The 17,430-nt window shown below is 44.6% G+C and overlaps 1 protein-coding gene across 2 annotated transcripts in view; it reads right to left on the bottom strand.

The window, feature by feature from the left end:
* The window catches only part of PRDX4 (peroxiredoxin 4), a 92,048-nt gene that overhangs the window by 56,196 nt on the left and 18,422 nt on the right, over positions 1-17,430 (bottom strand). For both annotated transcript variants that reach the window (XM_063956234.1, XM_063956233.1), the window contains exons 2-5: positions 15,988-16,105; positions 14,680-14,796; positions 13,118-13,240; positions 1,617-1,747 (exon numbers count right to left, since the gene is read on the bottom strand). In XM_063956234.1, the coding sequence (XP_063812304.1) occupies positions 1,617-1,747; positions 13,118-13,240; positions 14,680-14,796; positions 15,988-16,105 (489 nt within the window). The remainder of the gene's footprint in view (positions 1-1,616; positions 1,748-13,117; positions 13,241-14,679; positions 14,797-15,987; positions 16,106-17,430) is intronic.

The raw sequence follows: 17,430 nt of genomic DNA, 5'->3' as shown, positions 1-17,430 counted from the left end.
ATCGCTCGTGCGAATAGTTATGGACATAAGAAGTTTATGGACTTTTACTATTATTTGCACTTTATTATCCATGCGGCGGGAAACCTAGTTTCCCACCCACCTGAGCAGTTGGAAATAGTCACAGCCCACCTGTATGAATCAACCTATGACCTTTTGTTATAATGCGAAGACGAATTCCTGTGTCCAATGAACAATGAGATTGTAGGGACCATTGTACTGTATTGTGTGTAGTGTATAAAAGGACAAGCCGATCTGATCCAGCTCTCTATTCTCTTCAACGGTTCTCACCACTGATAATCGGGAGCTGGATATCCAGAGGCGCATGCGATTGTTTCCTTTGTGCGTAAGTTTTCTCCGCAATCATATTGTCTTTATTGTTATTGTGAGCCATATCTCTCTCTCTCTCTCTCTCTACTCTCCCTCTCTCATTTTCCCTTAAACGTAATTGTATTGTATTGTATTTCATGTGTAGTTATCTGGTTAGTTAGTCTATGTTATATTGGTAGTGTATGACTTGTATTGTATTATTCTTTTGCAAATAGAACGTTTATATAAGGTGTTAGAACCTAAGATCGGTATCTGTGTATTTCTTATATTTCTAAGTATTCTCAGAGCGTCGGAGACGCTCGAACAGCTTTTAAGTTAATAAGGTTACACTGTGTTACATCTACACCCTATCACTACACCAAGGTTTACTGCATAATACATTGTTTTATGGTATAGATATAAAGGTTTTACACTGAGCGTCAGCGCCGCTTGTGATCTCGTGGTCCCGAGCGTCCGCTACGCTAATAGCGTATCATTACGTTAGTCGGCAGCCAATAGCGTGCCTGCCTGTGATCTCTTGGCCGTGAGCGAACGTGACGCTTGAGCGTCTCGACTACGGCTAAGCGATTGTTACGCAACGTGCGTACCCTTACGGTATTCCGTACGCCAATAGCGTACTGTGTTCTTTGACCTCTTAAAGGGTTTTAAGTAAGATAAATATTTAGCTTTATCATAACGCTCACATGTATATATAATGCTGCACCTGTGTATAATGCCCACATGTATACACTCCTGCACCTGTGTGTAATGCCCACATGTATACACTCCTGCACCTGTATCTAATGCCCGCATGAACCCTTTGGCTCATATAATGTGTGTAAATCTGGCTCTGGTACTCACCAGTGCCTCTTGAGCCGTTTAGCTCACCGCATGTCCCTGTCCTTCACTACATATGCTGCCGAGAAAAGGAATGGGCCACCAAAGAGAAGGAGGAGGAGTCTCTATGCAGCTACAGAATTAACCCATACATTATGGCTGTTATAAAGGTGAAAAGCTTAGCCATCACACATTACTACTCTCGTACCATGTGTCGAAACCATTTTTTTTTTTAAATTGGATGGAAACAAGGAAAACCAATAAGAAGAAACGTTCAATAGTAGGGGGAGGAGAATAAACACATTGTGCCTTCAATTAAATGTGACTTTTTTTATATAGATTTTACTTCTTAATAGGAGAAATCCAATAATATTTTTAAGTTATCCACACACACTATTGCATACATAGTACCAGTGCTGTGAGGCAGCAATGCTGTCCACTGTTTCACCCCAGTTAGACAGCACATCACTTACCTTCCCCATGTTTGTCTGTGTACTGGAATGCTTGGACAAGACGAAGAGTCTCATCTACAGATCGCCCAACAGGAAGATCATTCATTGTAATCTGCCGGAGGACTCCCTTGTCGTCTATTATGAAAAGCCCTCTAAGAGAAAGAAATAGTAGTCTCAATATTTAGTGACTAATGGAGCAGGCAGGCACTTGCGTGTCTCCACCCTATTTTTACAAGACTGCAAGCTCTTGTAAAGACATTTCTACAGCCAAGTCTTGTACAAGATAGAGGTAATGAAAATACTACGGCAGACCTGGTCAACCTGTGGCTCTCCAGCTGTTGCAAAACACAGTTTTGTCATTAGGAAATGCTAACACTATGACAGGGCATGCATGGGGAAAATGCAGGGAGCAAGGGGGTTTCCAGTTGCCTGGCAACCCCCCTCCACCTGGCCAGCATCTTAAATTATGACCAAAATAGCAATAGTATATGCCACCAGTGCAGTTTAAAGGGACAGAGCAGAGCTGATGCACATGCCCAGTGGTAGCAGCTTCTTCTGCCAGGTTTGCCGTGTGTGGCTCTGAATACTCCATCAGTGCACTGGACCAGAGAGTAGCCGCCAGTAAGAAATGACAGGTGCTTTACCATGAGGTGGAAGAATGTGTGCTTAGAAAGTGCAGTTCCGTCTCCTTCTGGATCTATTATGTTTGCGTATTTATTTATTATGGTATGTTGATCCTTTTTTGGACCACTTGTTATTTTAGATAAAGATGTTTTATACAGCCTATACTAGAGACCATCTATAGTGTTAATTATTAATATTGTATTCTATACAGTATCCAATGTATAAAAGGACCAGGGTCTGCATTAGGTTATTCTACAGCTCCACAAGACTCCTGCACTTGCTCCAATGTTCTGCAGAGTGGGAGATTGTGGATTGCATTTGGAAACACCCCCCTATAAATCCTGCATTTGCCCCTGGCAAGCTGGGATGTTTACCGGAACAGCTGGAAAGCCACATGTGGGCCATGCCTGCAATAATGGGATGTTAGCGGTGACATCTGGCAGAACAACAACAACCCAAACAGGAGGCCTGATTGGGGATTTACGCTACCAGCCGCCCAAAGTTATGCGCACTTGTGGAATTAAATAAAAAAAATAAAAAAAGGCTGTTTGGCAGTACACTAGGATTGTATATCAGATTCAAATATAGTTAATTCTTTATCTTTAAAACAATGGTTTTGCCGTTTAACTTAATATCAAGCAAAATATCTAGAAAAAAAATACAAGAGTGACAGAATAGTAAATTAATATGAAATACAGCCATGTTCCATTCACAAGCAGTTACCCAAATGTATCAAATAATTATATATTTAATGTTATTTTGTCTGTGTAGATAAAATAGCACCAGGGCATTTTTGGTTCCTTTTCCATTGCAATAATAAAGGTATAATAGATCTGCTTGTAGCTAAAGTATCAGACTGCACATAAGCCCAGGATTAGATACAATGTAACGAGTAGCTGCAGTTTATCAGGCAGTGAGGTGTTCAGTGTCGTTACCGAGTAGCCTGTATTTTATACATTATCAATACGTTGCAACTTCCAAAGCCAGTTCACTTATGTGCCCTACACATTGGTCAAGGTGCCCGACGGCCGATACAGTCAACGCGGTGGTGGCAGGGGGTGATGAGGGGAGTGAAGTTTCTTCACTCCCTGATGTCACCCGGCCCCATAGCCCTGCATGCTAATATGGACGAGCTTGTCCATATTGGCTTGCATGCATACACGAGCCGGCACAAACTATGAACGAGTGCGGGGCCGCGCATCGTTCACCGTTAGTGACTACACACTGAGCGATATGAACGATTTCTTGCTCATTAATGAACAGGATCGTTCATATCGCTCAATGTAATCGGCAAGTGTGTAGGGCCCTTTAGGTAGGGTTATACTCCTAATACAAACAAGAGAGATTGTTTGTGCCAGATATAAAAGAAGTCACATCAACCCTATAAAAGGCAGGGTCAAAACATTGGTAGTCATAATAAAATTAACCAAAATGTAGACACATCTACACCTGATGCCTTATAGCCCTTTTTCCACAGATCTAAAAATCCCAGGTGTCTGCACGTGAATCAACCCTGGATTTATGGTCAGTGATAAAACTGCTCCCTCAAAACACACAGTCGAGTGACCTGGCAATCCTTCAGTGGTAGCTAGCAGGGTTTTGTTTGGGAAGGACCCACGTGATCTACAGTGTAAACAGGTAATACAGGTCATCTGACCCGGGTCACGTTTAAAACATGGGGAAAGACGAATTTCCTGGTGCACTGAGAAGTCATCACTATTCCCTGCATACATTACAATAAAGTGCATCAACCTTAAAGACAAAACAAAAAAAAAAAAAGTGTACTGAACTTTTACAAACATGCCAATGAGCCCACTCTCCTAGCGCAAGTATAACATACTCAACTTAAACTCCATGCGCAATGTGTACATTGGCAGTGCAGCTATTTATGCAAGTCTGAGCACAATTGTAGTGGGTAAGGTAAGTAATACAGCAAGGAAGGGGTGGGATGATAGCAGCTGGACTAAGAGGACCTGGCATATGCAGGGTCCCATTTGCAGGCCTAGCCAACCAGTGGCTTTCCAGCTGTTGCAAAACTACAAGTCCCAGCATACGCTCCCAGTGATTTATTTATTTATTTATTTACAGTTTCTTATATAGCACAGCATAATCCATTGCGCTTTACAATTAGAACAACAGTAATAGAACAAAACTGGGTAAAAACAGAGAGAGGTAGGAAGGCTCTGCTCACAAGCTTACAATCTATAGGGAAATAGGAATTGATACACAAGGATAGATGCTACCTATTGCATAATGATCCACCGGATTGCTAGGTTCTTAATGGGTTGTATGATATGATCACCCAGCAATGTTGGCCAAGGGTCAGGAGGGTGTGAGAGTAAAGAAAGACAAGATATGTGATGTTATGTGTACTGTACAGAGAGGATGTAATTAGATAGGGAATCACTGAAGGTTATGTGGGTGGGTCTAGAATTTGGTAGGCTTGTCTGAAGAGGTGAGTTTTCAGGGAACGTTTAAAGGTTTGGAGACTAGAGGTGAGTCTTTTTGTGCGTGGGAGGGCATTCCACGGAGTGGGTGAAGCCCGGATAAAGTCCTGTAATTTTGAAGGTGCACAAGTAAAACATGTGGATGAGAGACGCAGATCTTGTGCAGAGCGGAGAGGTCGGGTAGGGAGATATTCTGAGATGAGTGAAGAGATGCATGTTCGTGCAGTTTGGTTAATAGCCTTGTATGGAAGTAAAAGTATTTTATATTTAATACGACTGAATACCGGTAACCAATGGAGGGACTGACAGAGCGGATCTGCAGACGATGAATGTCTAGCGAGGAAGATTACCTTCGCAGCTGCATTCAATATGGATTGTGGTGGTGAGAGCCTATGTATGGGAAGAACAGTAAGAAGACTATTGCAATAATCAATGCGGGAGATAATGAGAGCATGGATTACAGTTTTTGCTGTGTCTTGTGTAAGATATGGTCGTATTTTGGCTGTTTTTTTTAGATGTATGTAACATGATCTTGAGACAGATTGAATGTGGGGAACAAAGGACAGTTCAGAGTCAAGAATGACACCTAGGCAGCAAGCTTAAGGGGTAGGGATGATTGTAGAATTCTCAACACTGCTAGAGATATCAGGTTGGTAACTACTATTGGCAATATAATTAATTCTGTTTTGGAAATATTAAGATTGAGATGGTGAGATGTCATCCAAGATTAAATGGCAAAAAAGGCATTCAGTGACATGGCCCAATACAGATGGTGACAAATCTGGGGAGGATAGGTAGATGAGTATCATCCGCATACAGACGGTACTGAAATCCAAAAGCGTTGATTCGTTTGCTAAGAGATGTGGTATAGATAGAGAAAAACAGAGGACCTAAGACTGAGCCTTGCGGTACTCCAACTGATAGAGGTAGTGAAGAGGAGGTGGAATCAGAGAAACGAACACTGAAGGAGCAATTAGATAAGTAATATGAGAACCAAGAAAGGGCTGTGTCCTGCAGACCTAGCGATTGTAGTGTTTGTATGAGAAGAGTGGTCAACAGTGTCAAAAGCAGAGAGATCAAGGAGATTAAGTAGTGAGTAATGGCCTTTAGATTTAGCAGTGACCAAATCATTCACTACCTTAGTCAGTGCTGTCTCTGTGTAGTGTTGGGCATGAAATCCTGACTGAAGTGGGTCCAGTAAGCTGTGTGAGTTAAGAAAGTGTGTGAGGAGAGTGTAGGCAAGTCTCTCAAGTAGCTTGGAGGGGCATGGGAGCTGAGAAATGGGATGGTAGTTATAGAGAGTGTTCAGGTCAGAGTTTTGTTTTTTCAGAATGGGAGTAATCACTGCATGCTTGTACAGAGAAGGAAAGATACCAGTAGACAGAGAGAGAACTAAAATCTGTAAAGTTTGGGATGAGCACAGCAGACAGAGCTTCACTAATTTGTGAGGGTATAGAGTCAAGGGGAGAGGTAGTAGAGTACGCAGATGAGAAGAGTGCAGATTCTTCATCTTCATTTGTAGGATCAAATGAAGAGAAGGTGTTCGAGGGTTCAGGAAGGGGAGTTGAGCAGGTCACTGGCTGTGAAAGAGCATACCATTTCATTTCAGATCTTATCCTTGAAATAGGAAGAAGATCTTGCGCACTGACAGCGGCTGGTGGGTTGGGTGAGGGAGGGACAAGAAGCGATTTAAATGTATTAAAAAGTCGCTTGGGTTTAGAGGCTTCAGCAGAGATGAGAGATTGGAAATATGTTTGTTTGACAGTGGTACATTACGATAAGAGTGGTACATGGTCTTATATGTGAGCAAGTCACTTGAACTATGAGATTTACGCCACTGGTGTTCTACTTTACTTGACAGTTTTTGTAGGTGCCTTGTGTATTTAGAGTGCCACAGTTGACATCTAAGTCTATGTGGAGTAGGGGTAGCCAGAGCCACTTCATCGAGTGCGGTTTCTAGAGTTTGGTTAAGGTGTGGTACAGCAGTCTCAGGAGAGATGAATGTAGAAATTGGTGAGAGCAGTGGTTGCAGTGAGGTAGACAGTTGTTGAAACTTAATAGCGTTATTTCTGTGGGTTAGAAGCGGCTTGGAAGACTTCAGGGACATTGAGCTTGAACTGATGGAGGAGAGTATGCAGGTGATAAGGTTGTGATCTGAGAGGGGGAAAGGAGTGTTAGTAAGTTCAGAAACAGAACATTGTCTGGTGAATACAAGATCACGGTAGTGGCCCTCCTGATGAGTAGGGGAGTCAGTCCATTGGGAGAGGCCAAGAGAGGTGGTTAGAGAGAGTAGTTTGGAGGCATCGGGAGAATGTGAACTGTCAACATAGATATTGAAATCACCCATAATGATGGTGGATATGTCAGAGGATAAAAAGTGAGGGAGCCAAACAGAAAAATCTTCCAGAAACTTTTTGGGTTGCCCAGTTGGGCAATAGATAGCTGCAAAACGCAGAGAGAAAGGGGTGAAAATCCTAGTAGAATGTACCTTGTGTGAGCCATGTTTCTGTTATAGCTAGTATATAGAGTGTGATCAGTTCCACAACAGCTGGAAACACACGTTGGCCAGGCCTGCACTAGTTAATAAGAGAAATCAGTATCTGTGAGACTCATTTCATATGTACAGTACAATAGGGAAACAAATAACATCCATTTGTTCACAACAGCAAAATAACATAAGGCTATTGGGTAACATCTAAGAGAATCAGTGTAAATTAACCAAACATATCTTCAGAATCCCTGAGTATTAGCAAAAACCTGTCAGTACTCTCTTCATAGAGCCACTGTTGATGAAACCTCAAAACAGAAGGGCCAAGAACAAATATTTCAGTAGAAAGTGGCTTGACATTTATATAATCTCAGTGTTAATGTTGGAAAATAAGAATTTACTTACCGATAATTCTATTTCTCGGAGTCCGTAGTGGATGCTGGGGTTCCTGAAAGGACCATGGGGAATAGCGGCTCCGCAGGAGACAGGGCACAAAAAGTAAAGCTTTACGATCAGGTGGTGTGTACTGGCTCCTCCCCCTATGACCCTCCTCCAAGCCTCAGTTAGGTACTGTGCCCGGACGAGCGTACACAATAAGGAAGGATTTTGAATCCCGGGTAAGACTCATACCAGCCACACCAATCACACTGTACAACCTGTGATCTGAACCCAGTTAACAGTATGATAACAGCGGAGCCTCTGAAAAGATGGCTCACAACAATAATAACCCGATTTTTGTAACTATGTACAAGTATTGCAGACAATCCGCACTTGGGATGGGCGCCCAGCATCCACTACGGACTCCGAGAAATAGAATTATCGGTAAGTAAATTCTTATTTTCTCTATCGTCCTAGTGGATGCTGGGGTTCCTGAAAGGACCATGGGGATAATACCAAAGCTCCCAAACGGGCGGGAGAGTGCGGATGACTCTGCAGCACCGAATGAGAGAACTCCAGGTCCTCCTTAGCCAGGGTATCAAATTTGTAGGATTTTACAAACGTGTTTGCCCCTGACTAAATAACCGCTCGGCAAAGTTGTAAAGCCGAGACCCCTCGGGCAGCCGCCCAAGATGAGCCCACCTTCCTTGTGGAATGGGCATTTACATATTTTGGCTGTGGCAGGCCTGCCACAGAATGTGCAAGCTGAATTGTATTACACATCCAACTAGCAATAGTCTGCTTAGAAGCAAGAGCACCCAGTTTGTTGGGTGCATACAGGATAACAGCAAGTCAGTTTTCCTGACTCCAGCCGTCCTGGAACATATTTTCAGGGCCCTGACAACATCTAGCAACTTGGAGTCCTCCAAGTCCCTAGTAGGTGCAAGGCACCACAATAAGCTGGTTCAGGTGAAACACTGACACCACCTTAGGGAGAGAACTGGGGACGAGTCCGCAGCTCTGCCCTGTCCGAATGGACAAACAGATATGGGCTTTTTTGAGAAAAAACCACCAATTTGACACTCGCCTGGTCCAGGCCAGGGCCAAGAGCATGGTCACTTTTCATGTGAGATGCTTCAAATCCACAGATTTGACTGGTTTTAAACCAATGTGATTTGAGGAATCCCAGAACTACGTTGAGATCCCACAGTGCCACTGGAGGCACAAAAGGGGGTTGTATATGCAATACTCCCTTGACAAACTTCTGGACTTCAGGAACTGAAGCCAATTCTTTCTGGAAGAAAATCGACAGGGCCGAAATTTGAACCTTAATGGACCCCAATTTGAGGCCCATAGACACTCCTGTTTGCAGGAAATGCAGGAAACGACCGAGTTGAAATTTCTTTGTGGGGCCTTCCTGGCCTCACACCACGCAACATATTTTCGCCACATGTGGTGATAATGTTGTGCGGTCACCTCCTTTCTGGCTTTGACCAGGGTAGGAATGACCTCTTCCGGAATGCCTTTTTCCCTTAGGATCCGGCGTTCCACCGCCATGCCGACAAACGCAGCTGCGGTAAGTCTTGGAACAGACATGGTACTAGCTGAAGCAAGTCCCTTCTTAGCGGCAGAGGCCATAAGACCTCTGTAAGCATCTCTTGAAGTTCCGGGTACCAAGTCCTTCTTGGCCAATCCGGAGCCATGAGTATAGTTCTTACTCCTCTACGTCTTATAATTCTCAGCACCTTAGGTATGAGAAGCAGAGGAGGGAACACATACACCGACTGGTACACCCACGGTGTTACCAGAACGTCCACAGCTATTGCCTGAGGGTCTCTTGACCTGGCGCAATACCTGTCCCGTTTTTTGTTCAGACGGGACGCCATCATGTCCACCTTTGGTATTTCCCAACGGTTTACAATCATGTGGAAAAAACTTCCCGATGAAGTTTCCACTCTCCCGAGTGGAGGTCGTGCCTGCTGAGGAAGTCTGCTTCCCAGTTTCCATTCCCGGGATGAAACACTGCTGACAGTGCTATCACATGATTTTCCGCCCAGCGAAAAGTCCTTGCAGTTTTTGCCATTGCCCTCCTGCTTCTTGTGTCGCCCTGTCTGTTTACGTGGGCGACTGCCGTGATGTTTTCCCCACTGGATCAATACCGGCTGACCTTGAAGCAGAGGTCTTGCTAAGCTTAGAGCATTATAAATTTACCCTTAGCTCCAGTATATTTATGTGGAGAAAAGTCTCCAGACTTGATCACACTCCCTGGAAATTTTTTCCTTGTGTGACTGCTCCCCAGCCTCTCTGGCTGGGCTCCGTGGTCACCAGCATCCAATCCTGAATGCCGAATCTGCGGCCCTCTAGAAGATGAGCACTCTATAACCACCACAGGAGAGACACCCTTGTCCTTGGATATAGGGTTATCCGCTGATGCATCTGAAGATGCGATCCGGACCATTTGTCCAGCAGATCCCACTGAAAAGTTCTTGCGTGAAATCTGCCGAATGGAATTGCTTCGTAGGAAGCCACCATTTTTACCAGGACCCTTGTGCAATGATGCACTGTTTTTAGGAGGTTCCTGACTAGCTCGGATAACTCCCTGGCTTTCTCTTCCGGGAGAAACACCTTTTTCTGGACTGTGTCCAGAATCATCCCTAGGCACAGCAGACGTGTCGTCGGGATCAGCTGCGATTTTGGAATATTTAGAATCCACCCGTGCTGTTGTAGCAGTATCCGAGATAGTGCTACTCCGACCTCCAACTGTTCCCTGGACTATGCCCTTATCAGGAGATCGTCCAAGTAAGGGATAATTAAGACGCCTTTTCTTCGAAGAAGAATCATCATTTCGGCCATTACCTTGGTAAAGACCCGGGGTGCCGTGGACAATCCAAACGGCAGCGTCCGAAACTGATAGTGACAGTTCTGCACCACGAACCTGAGGTACCCTTAGTGAGAAGGGCAAATTTGGGACATAGAGGTAAGCATCCCTGATGTCCCGGGACACTATATAGTCCCCTTCTTCCTGGTTCGTTATCACTGCTCTGAGTGACTCCATCTTGATTTGAACCTTTGTAAGTGTTCAAAATTTTTTTTAGAATAAGTCTCACCTAGCCTTCTGGCTTCAGTACCACAATATAGTGTGGAATAATACCCCTTTTCTTGTAGTAGGAGGGGTAATTTAATTATCACCTGCTGGGAATACAGCTTGTGAATTTTTTCCCATACTGCCTCCTTGTCGGAGGGAGACCTTGGTAAAGCAGACTTCAGGAGCCTGCGAAGGGGAAACGTCTCGACATTCCAATCTGTACCCCTGGGATACTACTTGTAGGATCCAGGGGTCCTGTACAGTCTCAGCGCCATGCTGAGAACTTGTCAGAAGCGGTGGAACGCTTCTGTTCCTGGGAATGGGCTGCCTGCTGCAGTCTTCTTCCCTTTCCTCTATCCCTGGGCAGATATGATCTTATAGGGACGAAAGGACTGAGGCTGAAAAGACGGTGTCTTTTTCTGCAGAGATGTGACTTAGGGTAAAAACGGTGGATTTTCCAGCAGTTGCCGTGGCCACCAGGTCCGATGGACCGACCCCAAATAACTCCTCTTCCTTTATACGGCAATACACCTTTGTGCCGTTTGGAATCTGCATCACCTGACCACTGTCGTGTCCATAACATCTTCTAGCAGATATGGACATCGCATTTACTCTTGATGCCAGAGTGCAAATATCCCTCTGTGCATCTCGCATATATAGAAATGCATCCTTTAAATGCTCTATAGTCAATAAAATACTGTCCCTGTCAAGGGTATCAATATTTTTAGTCAGGGAATCCGACCAAGCCACCCCAGCTCTGCACATCCAGGCTGAGGCGATCGCTGGTCGCAGTATAACACCAGTATGTGTGTATATACTTTTTATGATATTTTCCAGCCTCCTGTCAGCTGGTCCTTGAGGACGGCCCTATCTATAGACGGTACCGCCACTTGTTTTGATAAGCGTGTGAGCGCCTTATCCACCCTAAGGGGTGTTTCCCAACGCGCCCTAACTTCTGGCGGGAAAGGGTATACCGCCCATAATTTTCTATCGGGGGGAACCCACGCATCATCACACACTTCATTTAATTTATCTGATTCAGGAAAAACTACGGTAGTTTTTTCACATCCCACATAATACCCTCTTTTGTGGTACTTGTAGTATCAGAAATATGTAACACCTCCTTCATTGCCTTTAACGTGTGGCCCTAATAAGGAATACGTTTGTTTATTCACCGTCGACACTGGATTCAGTGTCCCTGTCTGTGTCTGTGTCGACCGACTAAAGTAAACGGGCGTTTTAAAACCCCTGACGGTGTTTTTGAGACGTCTGGACCGGTACTAATTGTTTGTCGGCCGTCTCATGTCGTCAACCGACCTTGCAGCGTGTTGACATTATCACGTAATTCCCTAAATAAGCCATCCATTCTGGTGTCGACTCCCTAGAGAGTGACATCACCATTACAGGCAATTGCTCCGCCTCCTCACCAACATCGTCCTCATACATGTCGACACACACGTACCGACACACAGCACACACACAGGGAATGCTCTGATAGAGGACAGGACCCACTAGCCCTTTGGAGAGACAGAGGGAGAGTTTGCCAGCACACACCAAAAACGCTATAATTATATAGGGACAACCTTATATAAGTGTTTTCCCTTATAGCATCTTTTTTATATATTTCTAACGCCAAATTAGTGCCCCCCCTCTCTGTTTTAACCCTGTTTCTGTAGTGCAGTGCAGGGGAGAGCCTGGGAGCCTTCCCTCCAGCCTTTCTGTGAGGGAAAATGGCGCTGTGTGCTGAGGAGATAGGCCCCGCCCCTTTTTCGGCGGCCTCGTCTCCCGCTCTTAACGGATTCTGGCAGGGGTTAAATATCTCCATATAGCCTCCGGAGGCTATATGTGAGGTATTTTTAGCCAAAATAGGTTTTCATTTGCCTCCCAGGGCGCCCCCCTCCCAGCGCCCTGCACCCTCAGTGACTGCCGTGTGAAGTGTGCTGAGAGGAAAATGGCGCACAGCTGCAGTGCTGTGCGCTACCTTTAGAAGACTGAGGAGTCTTCTGCCGCCGATTCTGGACCTCTTCTTACTTCAGCATCTGCAAGGGGGCCGGCGGCAAGGCTCCGGTGACCATCCAGGGTGTACCTGTGATCGTCCCTCTGGAGCTGATGTCCAGTAGCCAAGAAGCCAATCCATCCTGCACGCAGGTGAGTTCACTTCTTCTCCCCTAATTCCCTCGTTGCAGTGATCCTGTTGCCAGCAGGACTCACTGTAAAATAAAAAACCTAAGCTAAACTTTTCTAAGCAGCTCTTTAGGAGAGCCACCTAGATTGCACCCTTCTCGGCCGGGCACAAAAATCTAACTGAGGCTTGGAGGAGGGTCATAGGGGGAGGAGCCAGTACACACCACCTGATCGTAAAGCTTTACTTTTTGTGCCCTGTCTCCTGCGGAGCCGCTATTCCCCATGGTCCTTTCAGGAACCCCAGCATCCACTAGGACGATAGAGAAAGAACATTTATAAGTAAGTCAGACATATGAATGCAGTTAGATGCACAAACCTGAGCGTGTGACCTTGGTCTTCCAAGTATACACCATAATCCTTTGAAATCTGATGAGTCAAGTCAGATAAAAGAGGAATTTTCATGGGCCCAAGCCCACCTTGCTTCCTTGGAGTATTTATCCTATCAGAAGAAACATGTATCCAACAATTTAAACACTATATGGTCACTTTTAATTGTGCCCACAATGATTGCAGCTGTCTAAATTCCAATTCCTAACCAGGTTTATACAACCTATACCCGTGAAAGCCAAAAATAAAATAAAACATTCTCTCATTTTGATCATAGATCCTTTAACACCTTGCCACCCATGGCTGTCATCAGAAATTGTGGAACCCGGGACTGACAAAATAAGCAGTGTCCCCTGGGGGGTGGAGCTGTGGATGTGGGTGGAGCATCAATTGGTGCATAAACATAGTGTAATGGTTAGCATTACTGCCACACAGCACTGAGGTCATGGGTTTGATTCACACCATGGCACTAACTGTGCGGAGTTTGTATATTCTCCCACGTACTTACGTGGGTTTCCTCCGGGTACTCAAGCCAATTAACCTTAGTGTGAATGTGTCTTGTGTATACTTGCGATAGGGAATATAGATTGTAATCTCCACTGGGGCAGGGACTGATGTGAGTGAGTAAAGCGCTGCGGAATATGTGTGCGCTATATAAAAATAGTTGGTAATAAATAAATAATAAATACCTGATGCAACGTGCATAAGGGGGCTCTACCTGGCGCAACGTGCATACAGCAGTCAGTCACCGCACCCCCCCCGCATCAGAGCAGCGATACAACACGGCATTCTCCCGCCGCCGCACCGGAGCAGCAGCTGTTGGAGAGGTGGACGGACAAACTGGTTGGGAGGAATGGCTGTAGAGGTACCAAGCACAGGTACAGCTGGTGAGTTATTAAGCCCTGGGTGGGGGGGGGCAGGATGTTCAGCGGCCAATATCATTATACATCGGGGGGGGACCTGACCCCTAAACCCAGTCCTGTCCCATCCACCTCATACATACAGATACAATAGCCCTGCCTCACTGCTGGCAGAAAGGTTTTCCCAGTGTGCTACATGGTCTGCAATGATCCTGCAGACATAATATTGCCTCCTCTCTGAAGAATGTTAAGCGTGATGCTTCTTTGTGTTCCTATGTATTTGTTTGTCCATATTGTCATATTTTTGGTCTCCTCCAGGGTGGGGGACATTTTGTTGAGGACATTTCTATACAGATATCCTCATTTGCAGTTGCACAGACAGGCCTCCTCTGTCCGGCATTGGTACTGCAGTCCACCCCCCCCCCCCCCCACATCCCTGCCACCTTTAGGCAGCCCTGTTTCCACCACTTAAAATGGAGCAGAAAACAGGATAGCCTTACTGTCCCTGTAGACAAGAATGAAAGATCTATTAACATGAAGTTAACTACAGAATGTGTTTCATCCAATTGCGTTAAAGTATTTAAGCAAAAAGCACTAAAGCTAGCACCAAAAGCTGCCTGTACTTCATGATCAGGACGACCCCGATACAAAAAAAAAAAAAAAAAGAAGTGTAGTGTGCGGAGATACAAACCATGCCAAGTGAGTAAATTGAGAGTCCACTGAGCAGGCTACAACTTCAGTATTTATCGATCTAAATTCTTCTATGCGGTCACTAAAAGCAATAATTTCGGTTGGACATACAAAGGTACTAGAGACAAATGGGAGAAAACAAAACTCCAGTTAGTTGTAGTAAGAAAACAAAACAGACATTTCTAATATTAGAAAACTTCAATGCATCTCAAGAGATTGATACGAATATCAATTGAAAAAAAAAAAAAAAACATATTTGCTGTAGCGCAACATGACACAGCTATCTCACTACAAATTCTAACCCATCAAACATTACGAATGAACCTCGATAAATCTTAAATAATTGTAGAGAATTTTTGTACATACAGTGATTAGATGCCTAATGAGGATTGAATCAGCTGGAGAAAGGACAAACTAATTTTAAGAAGAGATTACGTAATACATAAGGGGGAATTCAATTGTTATCGCACCCCAATCTCCTGTCTAAAGTGACTGGAGATCACAGGGGCGATACTCAATTGATCACCGTTACCGCGCCCATTAGTCGTGGTTTTAGTTATGTAAAGCAGCTACACCCAAATAGCCTAATGGGCGCGATCCCAAAAAGTGCCATTTGGACGCCCAAACGGGTCACTTTCCACACGTCAGCTCACACCCTTGGTGGGTGTGATCTAAAGTGTCAGCGCCAGCAGCCGATCATGACCGAACAATGCTACAATTGAATAGCTTCATGGGGCGCCATCTGCTTGCTGCCAGCGCATATTACATTTAAATTCCGCTTAATTAGTCTTAAACATAGACATCAATACCAATGATACAATATGCTTAAAGAATAAAGAACAAAGGCTCAAAAGTACACCTCATGGACAACTACCTTAACCAAGCTAGACGGAATGCATTGCATCTGAAGTTTCTAGGCCTTCATTAAACTTTCTACAGTCTTATTAATAAAAAAAAAAATTACAAAAATAAAAACCATGACAGACTGATAGAAAATATATTTTTTTTTTCATTTTTTTTTTTTTTTATAACATCCGTCTGAATCATTCCGAATTCTCTACCTAAACACTGCTCTATACTCAAATCTACAGTACCACTTGATGCTAGACCAGTAGGTCACAAAATACAATCCAGCAAACATACGGTGGGTGCAGGCAACGGTCACGTGCCACCATTGGCATGCAATGAATGGGTGGGCAGAGTGCTGTCTCATATGCTGCCAATAAGTAATGAAGAAAAAGGGCTTATTCTAGACACGCATACAGAAAAGGAAAAAAAGAAAAAAAGGAAGAAGATTAACTATACTTACAAATCCAAAGGATAGAAGAAGAAAACTAAATATTTTCCTTTGTGATCTGTCAGTTTCAATTCTTTGAACTCTCCGTTTATCACCGCTGTTCCTTCCCAGTATGGCGCTGGCTTGGAAACTAAAAAGTAGTAAAAAGAATGGTCACACGTGCTTAAAGAGCTTTATACTGTGTAGTACATAAACATGCATACGCCTGAAAACGGTGGGGTGGGTTTTCCATTTCAGAAAAGAACTGTGCCAAGCTCTTCTTTTAGCGCAATCCATTTTGTAAATATACAGTATTTACTCATTAGTTACTTTAAAAGCCCCCCTACCTGCACTCTGAATTTACAATTAGCTGTATGTAGTGGTTGTAAACACTTGACCATTCTCTTTCCTCTAAACATACATACATTTATTTCCAGGTCTGGCACTCCATGCTTTCCACTTAGCTGTGCCTTCACAAAAAACGTGAAACAACGTGCAGAGGTGCAGCACTCAGGCTCTGTACAAACTTCACATGAGTCAGTGGATAGTGTTCAACGTTTTAATATCTGTATATTGTCATCAGGATACACAGCAAACACAAACATACCTTTATAGGTGCTCACCAACAATGATTGTGGGCGTCAGGGCCGGGACCGCTCACCCTCCCCACCGCCGCATCGTTAAATCTCTTTCCGTGAGGTACACTGGGCTCCACAAGGAAATAAGATCCTACCCTACATCCAGATGTTGATCCAAGGCACCAAACAGGCTCAAAGCTTTAGACTGTTCCCAAGATGCACAGTGCCGCCTCCTCTATAACCCCGCCTCCATGCCAGTGAGCTCAGTTTAGTTAACCAGCCCAATGCAGTAGCAGGTACCAGAGACGACAACCGCTCGTAGCCAATTACACCACACTCACCGCAGGAGAAGGCGTCAGCGGCTATGCCAATACCAACCCAAAAAAATCAAAGTGTGTCAGGGTGGGCGTCTTGTGAAGCCCAGTGTACCTCGCAGAAAGATTTAACAACGGTAAGTTCTTACCATAAATCTCGTTTTCTGCTGCGGGGTACACTGGGCTCCACAAGGAAATTACATCGGAGATGACCTAGTCAGGGATGTACAGTGCGTTCCTTATGGGAGCATCCTGGGAAGCGGCAGTATCAAAGGCACAGAACCTAATAAATGTGTTCCTCGAGGACCACGTAGCCGCCTTGCACAATTGTTCAAGGGTCACACCATGGTGGGCCGCCCAAGAAGGTCCAACCGACAGAGTAGAATGGGCTTTGATGGTAGCAGGAACCGGACGACCAGCCTGTACATAAGCATGTGCAATCACCATTCTAACCCATCTGGCCAATGTCTGCTTAGAAGCAGGCCAGCCACGTTTGTGAAAACCAAACACAAAAAGAGAAATCGGATTTCCTAATGGAGGAAGTTCTCTTCACAGATACGGAGAGCCCGTACCACATCCAAAGA

The sequence above is a fragment of the Pseudophryne corroboree genome, chromosome 2, assembly GCF_028390025.1.
Source record: "Pseudophryne corroboree isolate aPseCor3 chromosome 2, aPseCor3.hap2, whole genome shotgun sequence".
NCBI lineage: Eukaryota > Metazoa > Chordata > Amphibia > Anura > Myobatrachidae > Pseudophryne > Pseudophryne corroboree.
This window is presented reverse-complemented; position numbering and strand designations above follow the sequence as displayed.